General features: G+C 39.3%; 1 protein-coding gene across 13 annotated transcripts in view; it reads left to right on the top strand.

Moving 5' to 3' along the window:
- ESRP1 (epithelial splicing regulatory protein 1) overlaps window positions 1–8,270 on the top strand; it is a 55,181-nt gene extending 46,911 nt beyond the window's left edge. For 7 of the 13 annotated variants that reach the window (XM_014841665.3, XM_014841664.3, XM_014841670.3 and 4 more), the window contains 2 exons: window positions 156–264; window positions 6,724–8,270. In XM_014841665.3, coding sequence (XP_014697151.2) covers window positions 156–230 — 75 coding nt within the window. In that variant the 3' untranslated portion in view covers window positions 231–264; window positions 6,724–8,270. The remainder of the gene's footprint in view (window positions 1–155; window positions 265–6,723) is intronic. The other 6 variants (XM_014841671.3, XM_014841669.3, XM_014841672.3 and 3 more) reach the window with 1 other exon arrangement.
- The last annotated feature ends 10,405 nt before the right edge of the window (window positions 8,271–18,675 follow it).

The following is an 18,675-nucleotide window of genomic DNA, read 5'->3' on the forward strand; positions in this document are numbered from 1 at the left end:
ACATTTATGTGTATGGTTCCTACCAGTGTTAACTTGTTTCCTACCATCTAAATGTCCTATAATACTGTGGGTAGATCTATTCAGTTAAAATACTAACCATCCATAGTGACAGTTTGTCCATCTTTTGATCCTTTTTGTTTTAACTTGCATTTTAGTATGCAACCGAGGATGGACTTGTACACACAAATGACCAGGCCAGGACTCTACCCAAAGAATGGGTTTGTATTTAAGGGCCCCAGCAGTTAGACCATCTCAGAAAAGAAGGTAAGGCTCCATGATGTGAAAGTTAAATTATGAAGGGCCAAACAAATAGAGGCAAAGAATCTGAAAGTTCTTTTAGGACTTATTTTAGGAGTCAGGTGAGAGATTCCCTCTTTCTTTTAGTGTGATGTAAGAGTGTCAGAAATCCTGGAAGGAATGGAGACTGGAATTCAGGTTGTTGTCTAAGTAGATAGTATCTAAGCAATCTTTATGGATGATAGTTGTATGTAATTTTGGGGTAAGGGAAAAATTTCCATTTGGAAATTCACTTGCTCTATCTCATGTGGAATACTACAGGGTGGGTATGCTTTGTTTTGTTTTTTTAAATTGAGGTTCAAAAAAATCATGTGACATAAAAGTAATCATTTTAAAGTATGTAATTCGGTGGTATTATGTTTACAACATTGTGCAACTACTATTTCTATCTAGTTCCAAAATATTTTCATCACTCCAAAAGAAAATCCCATGCTCATTAAGCTGTAGCTCCCTGTTTTCCTTCCTGATAGACCCTGGCAACCGATCTTGTCTATATGGATTTACCTATTCTGGATATTTCATATAAATGGAATCATACCATATATGATCTTTTGTGACTGGCTTCTTTCACTTCACATGTTTTTGAGGTTTATCCATGTTGTAGCATGTATCAGTATTTCATTCTTTTTCATGGCTGAATAATTCAATATTCCATTGTATGGATATGCAACATTTTGTTTATTCATTTATCCATTGATGGGTGTTTGGGTTGTTTCCATCTTCTAGCTATTGCACACAGTGTAGACATGAACATTTATGTACAAATATTTGAGTACCTGTCTTTTTTTTGTTTTTAAGGGTTTTTTGTAAGAAAGATTGGCCCTGAGCTAACGTATGTGCCAATCTTCTCTATTTTATGTGGGATGATGCCACAGTGTGGCTTGACAAGCGGTGCTAGTTCCGTGCCTGGGATCTGAAACTGTGAACCCTGGGCCCCAAAACAGAGTGTGAGAATTCAACCACTATGCCACCGGGCTGGGCCCTTGAGTACCTGTTTTTAATTCTCTAGGGTGTATATCTACGAGTAGACTCACTGAGTCGTATGACAATTCTACTGAGATGGGTATACTTTTTCCGCAGTTTCTTTTCTAAAAAAATTGGGGTAAAATACACATAACATAAAATTTGCCATTTTAACCATTTTTAAGTGTATAGTTTAGTGGCATTAAGTACATGCACATTGTTACACACCTGTCACCACCATCTAGCTCTAGAATTTCTTCATCTTCTTAAATTGAAACTCTGTATACATTAAACCATAAATCTCCATTTCCCTCTTCTCCCAGCCCCTAGCAACCACCATTCTACTTTCTGTTTCTATGCATTTGACTATTCTAGGTACCTCAAAAGTGGAATAACACAATATTTGTCCTTTCGTGACTGACATTTCACCTAGTATAATGTTTTTAAGGTTCATCTGGGTATGCTTTTAAAGGTGCTTCATTCCAAAATGATGGTGAGGATTTTGTTGCATGTCTTTCTCCTCTTCTAAAACTAAATCTAGAGGGAAGGAAAACTGGTAGTTTTTGAAAATAGGTTTTTTTCTTTCTATTTCATAACCTTTTCTTAAAGGATATTGGCATTCTGTGTGAGCCTCCCCAAGAGATGGAGTTGTAAGGACATGGTCAGGAATTGATGTGGCTTATTTCTTCATTTTTTCTTGTTAGATTTGCTGAAGTTGGTATGCTGGCGTGTCATTTTCAAATACCGTTTTCATGGCTGAGGAGCCTGTGGGCTTCAACCATATGGGTTTCTAAATTGGATACAGGGTTGCTAAGTAAAGTGTTGTCCTTGAGAAATGGCAATTGGTGTCTTAGCCTCTCATTCTGAAGATGTAGAAACCCCAGGTCTGGATCGGAAGCGATGATTCTCTGCCATTTTCAGTGAGGTTTCAAGATATCTTGGTATGGGGCTGGCCCAGTGGCGCAGCGGTTAAGTACACACGTTCCGCTTTGGTGGCCCGGGGTTTGCTGGTTCGGATCCCTGGTGAGGAGATGGCACTGCTTGGCACACCATGCTGTGTTTAAAGTAGAGGAAGATGGGTACGGATGTTAGCTCAGAGCCAGTCTTCCTCAGCAAAAAGAGGAGGATTGGCAGCAGTTAGCTCAGGGCTAATCTTCCTCAAAAAAAAAAAAAAAAAAAGATATCTTGGTACTAGCAGAGAGCATCTTGTCCAGACACTTTGCAGTGGGAATCGAGTCTTTTCTTCTTTAGTTCATAGTGGTGAGAGCACATTGTTTTAGCCTGTTGGTGTTCTTTATAGTCCACACTTTGTCTTTCCAAATGTCCTTTATTCAACCCCTTAATGATGTCTATGAATTTGATAAGCATACTATCTATATTGTAAAATGAGTATATTGAATAAGAAATGACTAGAAATGTACCCTTTTGTCATTTCATTAGAAATGTCCTAAATTGAATATAACCTTTACTCGATACCTCTAATTCTATCTTATGTTTATATATTTGGGGTCATGCTAGAATAACAAATCAGGTACTTTGTTAAAATCCTGATGATTGCATTTCCTTATTCTAATAACATCAGATTAATCTACCTTTATATTGAGAATTTTTAAAAATTCACATTGAGTACTGTGTGAAATATTTGGCATAAGTTATTTAATTATCGCAACAACCCTAGGAAGTAAGGATCATAAAAGTATTGTGTGCTCATTGTAAAGAATTTGGAACATATAGACAGGTACAAAGAAATCACTGATAATCCCACTATCCAGAAATAACCACAATGAATATTTCCTTTCAGCTTCTTTTTTTGTATGCCCTCATACAATGTTGGACCTTGTTTCTTTCCCCTTAACCTTATGTTGTGACTATATGTTGATACAGTTTTCTCCTCAGCCATATTGATACCAAATTCATCATCACCAGTCATCTTTTACACCCATAGAGCAGCTTGTGCTCTTAAAGCACTTTTATATCTACAGTCTCATTTGAGTCTCACCAGAGCCCTGTGAGGTATCTGGGTGGGCACCCATGGCTTCATTTGACAGATGAGGAAATGAAAGCTGGAGAGGTTAGACAACTTTCACAGAGTAATACAGCTAATGACCAAGCTGACCAAAAGACCGTAACTTCTAGCTTCGGTCTTGGTGGTCTTTTCTGATGACCAAATAAGAGCATGGCAGAGTAAGTTCTTGTAGTGGGCTGAATGGTGGCCCCCAATATATGTCCACATCCTAATCCCTGGGACCTGTGACCATTATCTTACCTAGCAAAAGATGTAAATTAAGGATCTTGAGAGGAGGAGTGTATCCTGGATTATCTGGGTGGACCCTAAATGCGATTGTAGAGAGGCAGAGGGGGATCAGACAGACACGTATAGGAGAGGAGGAGGCAGTGTGACCATGGAGGCAGAGATTGGCGTGATGCGGACACAAACCAAGGAACACCTGCAGCCATCAGGAGCTGGAAGAGGCAAAGAACAGATTGTTCCCTAGAGCCACCAGAGAGTGTACAGCCTGGCTGACACCTTGATTTTTGACTTCTGGCCTCCAGAATCATAAGAGAATAAATTTCTGTTGTTGTTAGCCACCAAATTTGTAGTAATTTGTTACAGCAGCCATAGGAAACTAATATAGTGCTCTAAAAACTGAATGAAAGAATGATGTTGTCGCTGGTTATAGAATCAGATAAAGGTAGCCAAAGCCCATGATAAGGTAAAGAAGGCATACTATTCTGTCTGCTCGTGTAGTCTTGTCCTCTCAACCTCACTGACATTTGTTGACTGCCCGCAGGAACTACTGTAGACATGCCTCTTTTTTGTCATATAAGACCCCTGACAGAGAGCTCACAAGCCATTGAAGGTGCCCAAGGGGCCCTCCAGGGAAGGAGGTTTGATGGCTGACTGGAAAAAATGCCTCCTCAGATGGCGAGAGTTTGTTTGTTTTTCCCCAGCTTTTGTTGCTATTTGCCGTTACTGTTTTTTAAAGCTCAAAGTCTTGTACTCCTAGGGTCTTAAATGGGCAGGGTCAGCTCATAAATTTAAATCTGTCCACAAGTGCTTGGATATGACTATTTTCAGACGTATAGAGAAGGCATGTCTTTAAGATGACATTTTCCTGCTCTATAAAATGGCCATAAAATCACTTCTACATATGTGACTTAACATTTTTAGGGGGTGAGATTCAGGTGGATTAGTGAGTATAAAGCAGTTTTATGAGCTATAAAGATATATATACACACGCACACACACAAATAACTATTTTGTTGTGGTGATTGCAATAATCATTACAAAACCACTGCCCCTGTAATTCAAGGTATCTTTTGGAGAATAAACAGCTTTCAAAATTAGACAAAATTTCTCTCTCTTCCTCTTCCAGCTAATATTTATAATAGTGGGCAAGAACAGCTAAATGAATGCTGATGGTATTGATTTAAATAACCAAAAGGCCGTCAAACTTTCTTTGATTAAAGAATCTGAGTTACGGGTTTTATTTTATCTTTTATATAAGGAAGAAGAAACTGTTCCTCTTCTTAAGAAATCTCACAAATGATTATACTTTTCAGAAAAGAGATGTCAAAATTACTATAAGGAAATAAAATATTACAACCATTCAGAGTTGCAGCCTTTTTAAGGGTTTAGATTCATCACATAGGCCATAACACCAGTTGGTGAAATCTAGACATCTTATAAGACTTTTGTGTATGTACTACTTTTCATGACAGTTTAGTGCAAAATAAAACTATATTTTAACGCAGATCTTACTAGAAAGGAAAGAGTCATGAACGATTGCAGTCGTAACTTCAAAATTGTCTTTGCATAATAGTGTTTACTTTTCTGCAGGTAAAGAATAGGAAACATTTTCTCCTTATCCTAGGTTTGTTTGGGTTTTTTTAGCTAGCAGCTAGGAGTCTGCAGTTTTAACTGCTAAACACTAAGACTCCGTTGGATACACTCAAATTGAAAAGCAGGTTAAACTTTTAATTTCTTCCATCCTTTCCCACATTTTTACAGAATATGAAGGTATAATTTTCAGCATCTACAGTGGTTGCCTACTGGAATAATAAATAATAATATGGGCTGGGAATGGGGAAGGTGGCATTTCATTGACTCTGATAACAGACAGGACCAGGGTTGACTGATTTGGCTGGATCCAAGGGCTCACTCTCAGCCGGACTCTCTCCATGACATGCCCCCAGCAACTCTTGGCTTATACCCTTCCATTTTAAGTCCACAAGCAAGGCAGGAATTGAGTTTCACTGGCCTGGCTTAAGTCTATCTCTGAAACCACTATGGCCAGGGACATACAGAGCTCTAATTAGCAATGTCTAGGTCACTTATTGGGTTCAGTGATAAAGTTACCTCTTTATGGCCTTGAGACTGGGTGAGGGGGCAGTTATTTAAGGAAAATTCAGGTGCTATTGCCAAAATAACAGTAATTCATTTGGGGCAATGGTGTTGTTGGGTCATTGATAGAGATTTTCTTATCTGTATTTAGTATCCAAGGAGAAGCTTTCAGCACACAGTATTTTAAGTTAAGTGTTAAATTATGGTCACTTTGTAAACTGCATTTCAAAAATGAATTCTAACAAATATTTCTCTTTTTTAAATACCTGATTCTAAATTTGTACCAATTTTAGAATCTGTCATTAAAGCAAATCTAATCTTTACCACAATTTCAAACTGGTCATATGAACAAGACTGAATCTCAAAAGCTGTTTTCATTTCTATCTTTATTTCTGTTTTTCATTTACATGTGAAAGTATGCACAATGTCTAGTTAAAGTTTTCATTTTAAAGATTTTGGTATATAAGTGAAATAGCACAGTGGAATCAATCTGCATTCAAATTCTGGATCTGCCAATTATTGGCTTAATTGCTCTGTGCCTCAGTTCCCACATCTGTAAAATGGGGATAACATAGTAATGGGGTGGTCAGGAGGATGAAATAATCCACATAAAGGTTGCTTATCAACTAGTCACTGTCATGTTTGCTGTCATGTCATTCCCCAGTGCTGCTTATTGATTCAAATATTTTTGTTTGAAATTTCATGTATTAGAATTTAATTTTTAAAGTTTGTCTTAATGGTTTTATTTTTAAAATGATATTGAGCCTCTGATATCAGAAGAATGCTGTGATAAGTTGGGGGCCCAGACTAAGGAATGAATAAAATAGTCTCCACAAAGGAGTCAAGTGGGGAGGTGAAAACATACACATTATTCCACACATGATAATGCAAAGGGTAGGGAGTTATGGAAATGCCAATTATCACATAAACTTCACTCAGCAGCACTGTACTCCCTGAGTATTTGGCATGTAAATGCAAACTATATCTCTGTAAAATAAAGATTTGGATTACTTTAAGGCTTTTTTAGACCTTTCGGAATTCAAAATAATTTTTTTAATGGTTGCTAAGAATTGAAAAATTTAGAGACTATAATATTTCCTTTTATTCATTTTTTTCAGTGTTTGAAAGATGCGTGGTGATCCTGAAACCATCAGATGTAAGACAGCTTCTGGCAACTTCAGAGGAAGTTTGTCTACACTCAGGCTGCAGTATTTTTAGCAAACATGATTGGACAGTGGGCCTATGCTCTATCTTTTGGTGGAGTGAAAAATTTGAGCCAGTGAAGCCAAATCCTTATAGCAAGCAGTATGACTGGCTCCTTGCTGATTGCAAATAGGCATTTAAAATGTGAATTTGAAATCGGATATCTCCATTACTTCCAGCTAACATGGCATCATAGGTGTTTCCTAAGTTTTAAGTCTTGGAAAAAAAAGAATACTCCACCAATGTCCGCCGTCTCCACGAGGAACTCTGTAATGGAAACTTCACTTTTGTGTGTTCCCACTCTTCTCTCTCCATCTCCCTATCTTCTGCACAGTCATGCCCTCTTACTAAATAATTCAAGAATAGGGTCTTGGAAAACTTAAATCACAAACTTAAGAAATAAAACTAATATTTTCCCAGTCTCTTGGCCATCATGATGTCTTATAGTTAAAAATCAAGAAATGTTTCTTAAAACACCTTGGGATTAAGTAGAAGAAATAGCACACCCATTACAAAACATACATAGTTAAGAAATTGGATCTTTCTTCTCAGCAGGTACCACTTGTAAATAAGAATGAATTAGGGGCCAAAATGCAAAACCAAAAATGAAGCAGCTACATGTAGTTAGTAATTTCTAGTTTGAACATAAGTGAATATTGTGGCTTCATGTGTATTATTTTATATTGTACTTTTCCTGTTATCGATGGTTTGGACTTTAATAAGAGAAATTCCATAGTTTTTAATATCACAAAAATGAGACTATTTGAACAGTGTACTCTAGAAAGCAATATACTAACTGAACTGAAGTAAATGCTTGTATATATTAAGATAACCTTAAACCTTTTTCTCTAATGCCTTAACTGTCAAATAATTAAAACTTTTAAAAGCATAGGATTATACTGAGCATGCTAGACTGAGAAGTAAACACTGATGTGATTAGAGCAGGTACTGTTGCTGTCAGTGTTTAGCACTATGTGTTTAGCTGTGTTTATGCTATGAAAGTGCAATATTAGACACTAGCTAGCTAGTACTGCTGCCTCATGTAACTCCAAAGAGGAAAACAGGATTTGATCAACTAAGTGCACATGTTTCTTTAAGTTACTCATTGTCCTTTGCTTGGATGCAATGCCATGCAGATTTATGTGGCTGCTATTTTTATTTACTTTACATTACTTTCATTAACACCTTGAATGGAGACCCAAACATTCCCTCTTCAGCTGACCAGCAATGGCCCTTTAACTACAGTAGGAAAAATAAAAATAAAACAAAAACTATTGTTTGTGGAAATTGGTTATAACTGGCACTTAAGATCAGAAAAAAGTTCTTTATACTTGATGCCTTAAAATGCTGTCTGCCCAAAGCTCTGAAAGACTTTACGATAGGCAGTAAGACTTGCTGCAGTACTACTGAGTTTTTGTAGAATTGTTACATTTGATAATAAAACTCACCTGTTTAACCTCAATGTTTGCGTTCTTTTTTGTTAGTAGGAGAAGTTGTGGTAATGGTGGAAGGGTGTGGTAAGCCATCTTTTCCGTAGGTGGTAAGGTTTTTCCTAAGCTTTCCATAGGTATTTGTAAAAGCTATCAATGATAAACGTGCTCCAGAGACCAGTTCACACAACTATCCTTAGAGCATAAATCATTGACTTTGATTTTGAAACTCTTAACAATTATGGTAGTCATAGATATTAATATTTGTCCTTGCATCTTATTACTGGAGTTCTATTTGCTTGACAGTTTGGAAAATTTAAGCCACGTAAATCTAATAAGATCTACAACTTGCGTGTTTCTGTATCCCATACGCTCCTCCTCTATTCTGATTACTCTGTCTTTGCTGATACCAAGTTTTCCAATATTCTCTAATCAAAATTCTATCCATTCCTTAGGGCCATCGTTAAGTCTTGCTTAACTTCTACCATTTCAGAGCTATATTTATTGTCAGTATCACTTGACCTATATACTCTTGTTATAGAGCTCAAGTGTATCAATTCCAAATTTAGAATATAACCTCAAGGGCAGGAAGTATATCTCTATTTCCCTCATTTCTAGCAAATTCTGTCGACTGAATATGCCCTTGTTAAGCATTCATTGAAGTTTAGTTCACCTGGGGAGGTTTTTCAGTCCTAGTCCTTACCAATATCATTTACAAAAATGGAGCAACTGCTTTCAGGTTTGTACTTCAGCTTTGGGTTTCTCTGGCCATTATCTGCAAGGAGGCAGCAGAGTTCTCTAAGCAAGCAGAGATTCTGACCATGGTCCTCTTTGCTTTGATGTCTCTGGCAGGCATTTGATGTTGCCCAGGCTCATCCCTGCCTTCAGCAAAAACAGAGTTGCCTGGGCTGAACTGGTTTCCCTATTTACCTCCCTGAAATAGTATCCCGTGTAGCTGCTCTCCTCCTGGCAGAAAAGAAAATGGGTAGTTAGGAGGATGTGGAATTGAGTAAGGCTGAGGGGGGTAAAAAGGGAGAAAGAGTAAAGAGGACCAGAATACACAAAAGATCTTAAAAAGCCCATCTCTTAGGTTTATAGTTAATAACATAATTTCTGTTCTCCCTGCTTTCTCCAGCTCTTTGGGGGGAAAAAAAGTCTTTTAAAAACTTATAGAGGGGGCTGGCCCTGTGCACTCCTCTTCAGTGGCCTGGGGTTTCGTGGGTTCAGATCCCAGGTGCCGACATGGCACCGCTCATCAGGCCACGCTGGGGTGGCATCCCACATGGGACAACGAGGGGCATTTAAAATTAGACTAAACAACTATGTACTGGGGGGCTTTGGGGAGAATTTATAAAAAGTAGATAGTAATGAACCCAGTTTCAACAATTATAAACTCCAGGCCAATTTTGCTTTATGTTTCTTCCCACTTTCCCCCCTGTTGAATTATTTTGAATCAAATTCTTTGGGTCAAGTTAAAAATGGAGCTCTAGCTACAACAAAACAACCGCTGAGATCATGTATGCCCAACAATAATAAGCATTGTATTGGTTAAATGAATCTTCACAACAACCTATTACAGCAGGTACTACTATTATTCTATAGAGTAGGAAACTGAAACATAGGTTAAGTAAAAGCTGCTCATGGTTGCACAAAGTAAAGGAAGGGATCTGGAAGATAAAATAAGAGACCAGTTGATGTGATTAGTGTTCTCATAGTTGCTTTATCTGCTCTGGTTCTTTTCTTTGCATTGCTCAAATGTAGTTCATTGTTTACATTGTCACAGAGTGGGACTTCATAGTGTTCCTGCCTTTTTACCCGATTGTCAGCGTGCCATTAATTCAGCAGCTGAATTATTCAGCAGCTGCATATTATTGCTGTTCTAAAAGTGAATGTTGAGGGGCTGGCCCAGTGGCGCAGCAATTAAGTTCCCATATTCCACTTCTTGGCGGCCCAGGGTTTGCCCGTTCAGATCCTGGGTGCGGACATGGCATCGCTTGGCATGCCATGCTGTGCAGGTGTCCCACATATAAAGTAGAGGAAGATGGGCAGGGATGCTAGCTCAGGGCCAGGCTTCCTCAGCAAAAAGAGGAAGACTGGCAGTAGTTAGCTCAGGGCTAATCTTCCTCAAAAATAAAAAAAAATGTAAATATAAAAGTGAATGTTGATAAATGGGTAGCAAAGTTGCTGGTTACAGACTCAAATTTGTGTTTTATAACTGAAACCCGTGTGATAGTAGAGTTAAACACTAGAAACACATTTAAAAAATCAACGTGGAATTCTCAGCTTGTCCTGGTTCCCAGCCTCCTTTGTGATTCATCTTCCCCTACCTACCTGATGGTGTTTCTCACGGTTACTTCTTCAGGTGCCTTCTCCATCTATTCGTTCTCCGGGCAAACTCAGTCATTTACTCCCACACCCCTCTGTGGAGCTACAGACATCTCTACCCAACAATATAACAGACATTTCCATTAGGACTTCTCTCTAGACATTTCAGATTCAGCACGCTTAAAATAGAACTTAGCTTTCTGTGTCCAAAAACCTGCTGCTCCTTGCGTTCTTTTTACTTCAGGAAGCAGCAGCATATACTGCTGGGTGTTAAGGTTAAGAAAGCCTTTTTTGGGGCCAGCTTGTGGCCGGGTGGTTAAGTCTGCATGCTTCGCTCCGGCGGCCCAGGGTTTTGCTGGTTCTGATCCTGGGCGCGGACATGGCACTGCTCATCAAGCCATGCTGAGGTGGCTTCCCACATGCCACAGCTAGAAGGACTCACAAGTAAAAATACACAACTATGTGCCAGGGCGCTTTGGTGAGAAAAAGGAAAAAGAAAAATCTTTAAAAGAAAGTCTTTAAAAGTTTTTTTAAATTGAGATCATAATAGTTTGTAAGATTGTGAAATTTCAGTTGTACATTATTATTTGTCACCAAATCTGTGCCCCTTTACCTGTTATGCCCACCCCCCAACCCCTTTCCTCTCTGGTAACCAGTAATCTGTTCTCTTTGTCCATGTGTTTGTTTATCTTCCACATATGAGTGAAATCATACGGTGTTTGTCTTTCTCTGTCTGGCTTATTTCACTTAATATAATACCCTTAAGGTCCATCCATGTTGTTGCAAATGGGACAATTTTGTCTTTTTTATGGCTGAGTAGTATTCCATTGTATTTGTATACCACATCTTCTTTATCCACTCATCAGTCCATGGGCACCTGGGTTGCTTCCATGTCTTGGCTGTTGTGAATAGTGCTGCAATGAACATAGGGGTGCATGTGTCTCTGAATTGTTGATTTCTAGTTGTTTGGATAAATACCCAGTAGTGGGATAGCTGGGTCATAAGGTATTTCTACTTTTAAATTTTTGAAAAATCTCCATACTGTTTTCCATAGAGGCTGCACCAGTTTGCATTCCCACCAGCAGTGTATGAGGGTTCCCTTTCCTTCACATCCTCTCCAATGTTTGTTATTTTTTGTCTTGGCGATTATAGCCATTCTAACAGGTGTAAGGTAATATCTCAATGTAGTTTTGATTTGCACAGAATGCTTTTTTTTTAAAAAAAAAAAAAACCTTTTAAAAACACATCTGATGGGGCTGGCCCCGTGGCCGAGTGGTTAAGTTAGCGCGCTTCGCTGCAGGCGGCCCAGTGCTTCGTTGGTTCGAATCCTGGGCGAGGACATGGCACTGCTCATCAAGCCATGCTGAGGCAGTGTCCCGCATGCCACAACTAGAAGGACCCACAACGAAGAATATACAACTATGTACCGGGGAGCTTTGGGGAGAAAAAGGAAAAAATAAAATCTTTTAAAAAAAAACCACATCTGATTACGTGTTTTTTTTTTAAAACCTCTTTTGAGGTATGCGTGAAATACAAAAAGGTGTACATATTTAATGTGCACAGCTTGATGAGTTTGGAGGTAAGTCTACACCAGTGAAACCATCACCACCATCAATGCCACAAACATCCATCACCTCCCCAAATTTCCTCCTGCCCTCTTTGCTTCTTTGTGTATGTGTGATAAGAACACAATGTGATTATGGGTTCTTAAAGGTTCCCATTTGCTACAGGAAACACCTGTATGACTGCATGATATTGCATGAGCTGACTCCTGCCTACCTCTTGAGCTTCTTTCAAGGCACTCTCCCTCTCATGTTCTACTCTTTATTGTACATTTTCTAGTTTTTTGCAGGAGTGATGGGCTTTAGTCTTTGTTTCTTCTGCCTGAAATAACTTTTTTTCTGTTATTCCTCTCTTCACTGCTTAACTGCTACTCAGAAATCTTATTTTCTGTGGAAGAGCTTTTCTGACTCACTAGACTCAGTGAGATCTCCCTGTAATTGGCTATAACTTCCATCACAGCAGTGTATGTCTTCTTTCCCACTGGATCCTTAGAAGCTAGCCAGTGCTTGGGATATACACAATAAATATTTGTTGAACAAATAAATTTATGGTCATTCCTGCAGGGAAAACTAATGTGATTCTATATAGTTTTCTTTTTCTTTTTTCCTTTTTATCCCCAAAGCCCCCTGGTACATACTTGTATATTCTTCGTTGTGGGTCCTTCTAGTTGTGGCATGTGGGACACCGCCTCAGCGTGGTTTGATGAGTGATGAGCGGTGCCAAGTCCGTGCCCAGGATTCGAACCAATGAAACACTGGGCCGCCTGCAGCAGAGTGCGAGAACTTAACCACTCGGCCACGGGGCCAGCCCCTGTATAGTTTTCTTTTAAGAATTTTTATGAATTCAAATGTTGCTAAACAGCAAAAACTGTTTTTCTTTAGCACCATTTAAAAAAAAAAGTTTAAAATGTTAGTATTAATCCAGTTATTAATGGTATGCTTTTTACATTGAAGTAAAAATTCAATTCATCCAAAGAGAGTTTGGTATGAAATTTACCTAAATAGGATGATTTCGGCTGCTTCTGCCATCTACTGGACACGTACTAGTACTGGCTATTCAGGGTCCTATTCTCAGCCAGAGTGGTTATCCAGGATTCCAAAACGATTTTAAAATTACGTCATAATTGGTGAATTTTTTTTTTTTACTGTATAAAAAGATAAAAAGTGTCGTGGCAATTTCCCTGTTAGACCTAAATTATTACAGTGGTAAGTCATACTTTTGGTGGGAAACATTTTTTTCCCAAAAAATCATTGTGCTCTTTTGGTTTTAAGATACCTAGAATTTGGAAGTGGGGTTAGTCCTCAACATGGCAGGTCTAAATATGCCTGGTAAGTCATCTTCACTGGCTGGTCGACTGAGAAACTGTTCAGAAGCAGCTCCAGACTGCACTAGACCTGCCAAGGTCTTGACCGAGCCTTTTGCAGGGTGGGAAAATAGCAGAAGCAAGTTCATGCATCAGGACTTTAGGAATGGCAGCTGCTTTTCTGAATTAATGCAACTGAGGTACTCAGAGGCCGTGTGCTATCTAACTGCCTTCACTCTATTATAAGAAAGAATTCAATTTGTTATTTACATGTGCCCAGAAAGCTTGAGAGTAATCGATGATAGATGGCTTCTAATAGGGCAGTCTCAAGTCATAAATAGGATTGACAGAGTTAGTAAAAACAAATAAAAAACCAAACCAAACCAAAAACAGCATACTCAATCAAATGGGAATTTCAGATAAACAACAAATAATTTTTGTTTTAAAGATTTTATTTTTTTCCTTTTTCTCCCCAAAGCCCCCAGGTACATAGTTGTATATTCTTCGTTGTGGGTCCTTCTAGTTGTGGCATGTAGGACGCCACCTCAGCGTGGTTTGATGAGCAGTGCCATGTCCTCGCCCAGGATTCGAACCAACGAAACACTGGGCCGCCTGCAGTGGAGCACGCAAACTTAACCACTCAGCCACGGGGCCAGCCCCTACAAATAATTTTGGTTTAAGTATGGCTCAAATATTGAATGGGACATATGCTAAATGTCCTGTATTTTATCTGGCAACTCTAATATAATTCAATTCAACTCAATTTCACAAATATTTAGAGGGCTTACTATCTGGAAGAAGAGAGAAAGAAATCTTGGTACAAAGTTGGCAAACTTTGCCTACTAAAATAGAAGCTTTGGGGCCAGTCCCATGGCATAGTGGTTAAGTTTGGCATGCTCCACTTTGGCAGCTTAGGTTCACTGGTTCGGATCTTTGGTGCAGACCTACACCACTTGTTAGCCATGCTGTGGCAGCAACCCAAATATAAAGTGGAGGAAGATTGGCACAGCTGTTGGCTCTGGGCTGATCTTTCTCAAGGAAAAAAAAGAAAAAGAGGAAGATTAGCAACAGATGTTAGCACAGGGCTACTCTTCCTCAACAAAAAGATTAATAAATAAAATATAATAGAAGCTTTGCCTGGGAAAATCTCAACAATAGGCCACCTGGTAACAATAATTCTTTGCTTAATTGATGAGTATTATTTCATATGCCATTTGGTCAGAAATCTCTTCCTGGAGGAGTTTTAACTCTAGAAAAAAACTGTACTTTAGAAAATATCCTAAGATGTTTAATATGTTCAATTTAAAAATGTTTAAATAGAATACACATTGTTTAATATATCCCACTTGGGAGAATTATATAGTCCCAGTTTGACTCTGCTGGTTTGTAAGATTGTAGCTCTCCCAGTCAGTGGAAAAGAAAGACAGCAGACCCTTATGATGAGTGATAACGGGCAAATGTATTCACGAGGCACCAAAGTACAGCATCAAACAATGAGGAACAAGTGTGGCCTGCTTGAGAAACAGCTGCAGGAGGAACTGACAATATACCCCATTATCTCCTCTTGTTACATAAAAGGCATAGGGAAAAAAACCAAACATTGATCCATGGTCACAAGAGAACTAGTGACAAACTGAGACAAAACAGCTTCAACTCAAAGGACAGTTCTCATGGATAGTGCAAAATATACAACTTACGTTGGTCTTCTAAGCCACACCTACAGCTAATACTATTATCAACAATTTCTAATTCCCAAAATAACTGTCTATAATGTATTTCTTTGTTTCCTGAGGAAAATTTCCCTGAGCTAACATCTATGCCAATCTTCCTCTATTTTGTATGTGGGTCACTGCCACAGCACAGCCACTGACAAGTGGTGTAGGTCTGTGCCCAGGATCCAAACCCATGAACCTGGGCCGCCAAAGTGGAGCACGCCAAACTTAACCACTAGGCCATGGGGCCAGCCCCTACAATGTATTTTCAAAGAGAAGAAAGCATGGAGTTAAAACAAGACCAAAATACAAGCCAGGATATAACGGTGGTATGGGTGTTTGGTGTTTTTGAAGATGAACTGATCACATTTGGTTCAGACTTCACAAAGGAGATTTGAAAATAATATAAAGATGTCAACCAATGGATAGTCAAGATTTTATTACTGTCAACAAATAAGAGGCATAAACTGCAAGAGAAGCAAAAAGTTTGAGGTCTCAAGAACGGCAATTTGGGAGATACAGATTTGAGTAGAAACTCAAATGTGCTCTGATTAAAGGAGAGGGACTCAGAGTTTTTATGAAAAAAGGGAGGAAGATGAGGTAAATTTTATTAAGGGAAATTTCATTGGTGCTGGATGAGGTAAGGCTAGGTTTCTACTTCATAGATTGGCTTGAGATTTGGTCATCAGGCAAAAGGTTAGACTTGTACTTCATTGATTGGTTAGAAATTCAATTGTCAGCACTCCAGTTTTATCAGTCCTTACAAACAAGCTATTCTTGTCTTTACTGACTTGGAATGTTGGTGGTTTGGTCCAGTTTGGGAGACAAAGAAAACAAGACATGCAAGGCAATTCCTCTGAAATCGCTTCTCCAGCTCTATTTTAGTACGGATCCATTCATGTCATCTTTTACATTACATAATAAAGATGAAACAAAATTCCACATCTTTAATAGAAAGCTGAACTGATACAAAGATTTCATGCTAATTATTCTGTTACTGCTAATAGGATGAAGCATTTGACAGAAGAATGTTTTTGACATAGCTTTCGCTTGTATTTTTCTTGGTTTCAAGTAGGTAAGTCCACAGGGGCTTTTGTTTCATATTCTCATATTCTGGCAGTGCGTTGCGCCTGGCACATAGAAAGCACAAGAGTAATTTCAAGAAAGAAATCTCAGGAATCATCTTCATCATTTATCATATCCAATTTGTCCTTAGGCTCTGTAGTATTTACCTCCAGCACCTTTTGAATCCATTCTCTTTGAACATTTTTCTTTCCATCGCGTTAAGCCAAGCCTTTATTTTTTACTACAATAGCTTCCTAATCTACATTTCCTAAAGACTTAACTTCTTAAAACAAAGAATATTTCATATCACTTTCTAAAACTATCCATTGCCTACAGAAGCAGTCCTCAAATTTTTAGAGGTGGCCGAAAATCACTTTGTTCTTTGAGAGTAAATTGGAAATAAAAGACCATTTGAGAAATGAGGTGTTTAAGATTAGTCAAGGTGTGGCAAAGGGTAATGAAATGACCTTTCAAATTTTGGTCTGGAAACTAGAAGCCCATAGTTTGCAATGGCAAAATAGCTAATAGAGTTACCACTGGAAGTTGTCTCAGGACCACGTGTCCACTAGATATGTGCATTACCATCTGGAAGCACTTTAGATTCTTTTTTGGATGTAGCACACATTTTGAATCAAAAATGGTCAGTTTGTCAAAATGCAAAACTACACCGGTTCAAGGATAGAATGATCCACTCTTATCATCCTTATGTGGAGGTTTTAGGGTTTGTCTTCCTTAAGCAAATAGACAGCCAGTTATTTCTTTAGCGAAATGGGTTTACTCCTCCTGATCAGCAAAGAACCACAATTGAGGACCTGCCACCATAAGCAGCCACGTCTGGGTCCCCAGCAGCAAGGCGAGAAGAAACTCTTTTTACAGAGGAAGAAGAAGTTGAGAGAACTGTTGTAAACAGAGAGTCCATTGGAGGAATTGAGAGTTCCAAGTGTGGTGGCTTTCCATTGGCTGAGTTGTGACAGTCTCTTATTGGCTGAGCTTCTTGGCTCATCAAAGAGGAAATCTTCCTACTTCCCGGCTAGGCTCTGCTATGGAGGTAAGGCATCAGAGCTCCTCCTTTTGGCCTCCAGACTCCATTTTAAAGAGGTTTCTGTTTATGAATTTACACAGGTTCAAGGGAAGAATGTTTCTACTAAGGAACAAAATCACGATTCCACTGATTTCTGTCTAAAGAATGAATATCTCTTTTCTATGTCCATTTCATTTTAAGAAGCTATTTCTTCTCTCCACTACTGTATAGAGCAGGCAAATATAAATTATAAAATTAAGTTCATCAGTCACCTTGAGGTGATCATGAAGGAACTATAGGAGGAATGGATATCACCTCCAGACCCTTAACTTGAAAAACAGTTGTCCTCAGTGGCCACTGTGTTGTTCTCCCATGAGGTGGAGCTCTTGAGGTGCCCCTCACATGATAAACAGGTCACTCTGGTATCTGCTGTCCATGTACATGGGCCCTCTCGTATCTTGCAGTTTTCAAGGTCAGTACATTCTGTTCTCTCTCTGCTTTGGCCCAGGTCTTTTGTGGTTCACTGGTACCCTCCATGGTGTTTCTAATTCCTAGTCCGGTGTTGTTTGACAGCAAGACAAACTTACAGGCAATCAAAGGCTTAAAAACAGTTCGTGGAACTGTTTTTGCACAGCGTTGAAAATTGGTAGCTTCTCCCCAAATATCCTAACTTGATAAAGGTGCTATTAGGAGAATCTTGCTCCCTGCTAAGAATGGGACATCTGTAATTACGCCATGACTTCAGTGAGTTCTTGTGCTTTCTTCTCTCACTCTAAAATGGGCATTTGTCAGTTCCTAAATGTACTTCTAAGTGCTGTTGGGGGAAAGGTTCTGGTGTTTGTTGGAGAATGCCAGATATAGTAAAAGTGAAGACACAAACAGTGTAACAAGTTAAAATTATGTTCCCTTGCTGTGGAATATGTAAATACATCCCGCCCCCGGCACGGATCACAATATTACTGTCTTTTAAAATAATTTCATGAAATGCAAATGTGTTTGTTTAACCAGTTTGGGTGGTTGAAAACACTAAGTTCCAAGTACAAGTTTCTTTCCTATAATGGTCGTGGCCCACTAAACCAAAGTGCCAGCCCAGAGTGTTCTGTCGCGCTCTGAAATCACCCCGTGACGGCAGGCACCGCTAGGAGTTCGGAGCCCTGGATTCCAGTTCGGAAGGGGAGGTTAGCGTTGTGACTCACACCTCGCCGGACCTCAGTTTCCTCTCTGTAAAATGGGGCGGGTGTAGGGGCTGGAGGTGGAAGGTGTAAATGATGATATTCTCCGACTCCCTGAGTCGAATCACAAAAGTCCCGGAAAGCACTGTCGGGCTCCCACCTTTCTTGTAAGGACCGGCGAGAAGCAGGCCTGCCACGGGACCCCCGGGCCTCTCTTTCCCCAGGCGAGCCGGTGGGGGACTTCCGGCGTGGGCGGCGCCACCGACGCCTAGTCGC

This window comes from Equus asinus, chromosome 12 (genome assembly GCF_041296235.1).
Source record: "Equus asinus isolate D_3611 breed Donkey chromosome 12, EquAss-T2T_v2, whole genome shotgun sequence".
Lineage (NCBI taxonomy): Eukaryota > Metazoa > Chordata > Mammalia > Perissodactyla > Equidae > Equus > Equus asinus.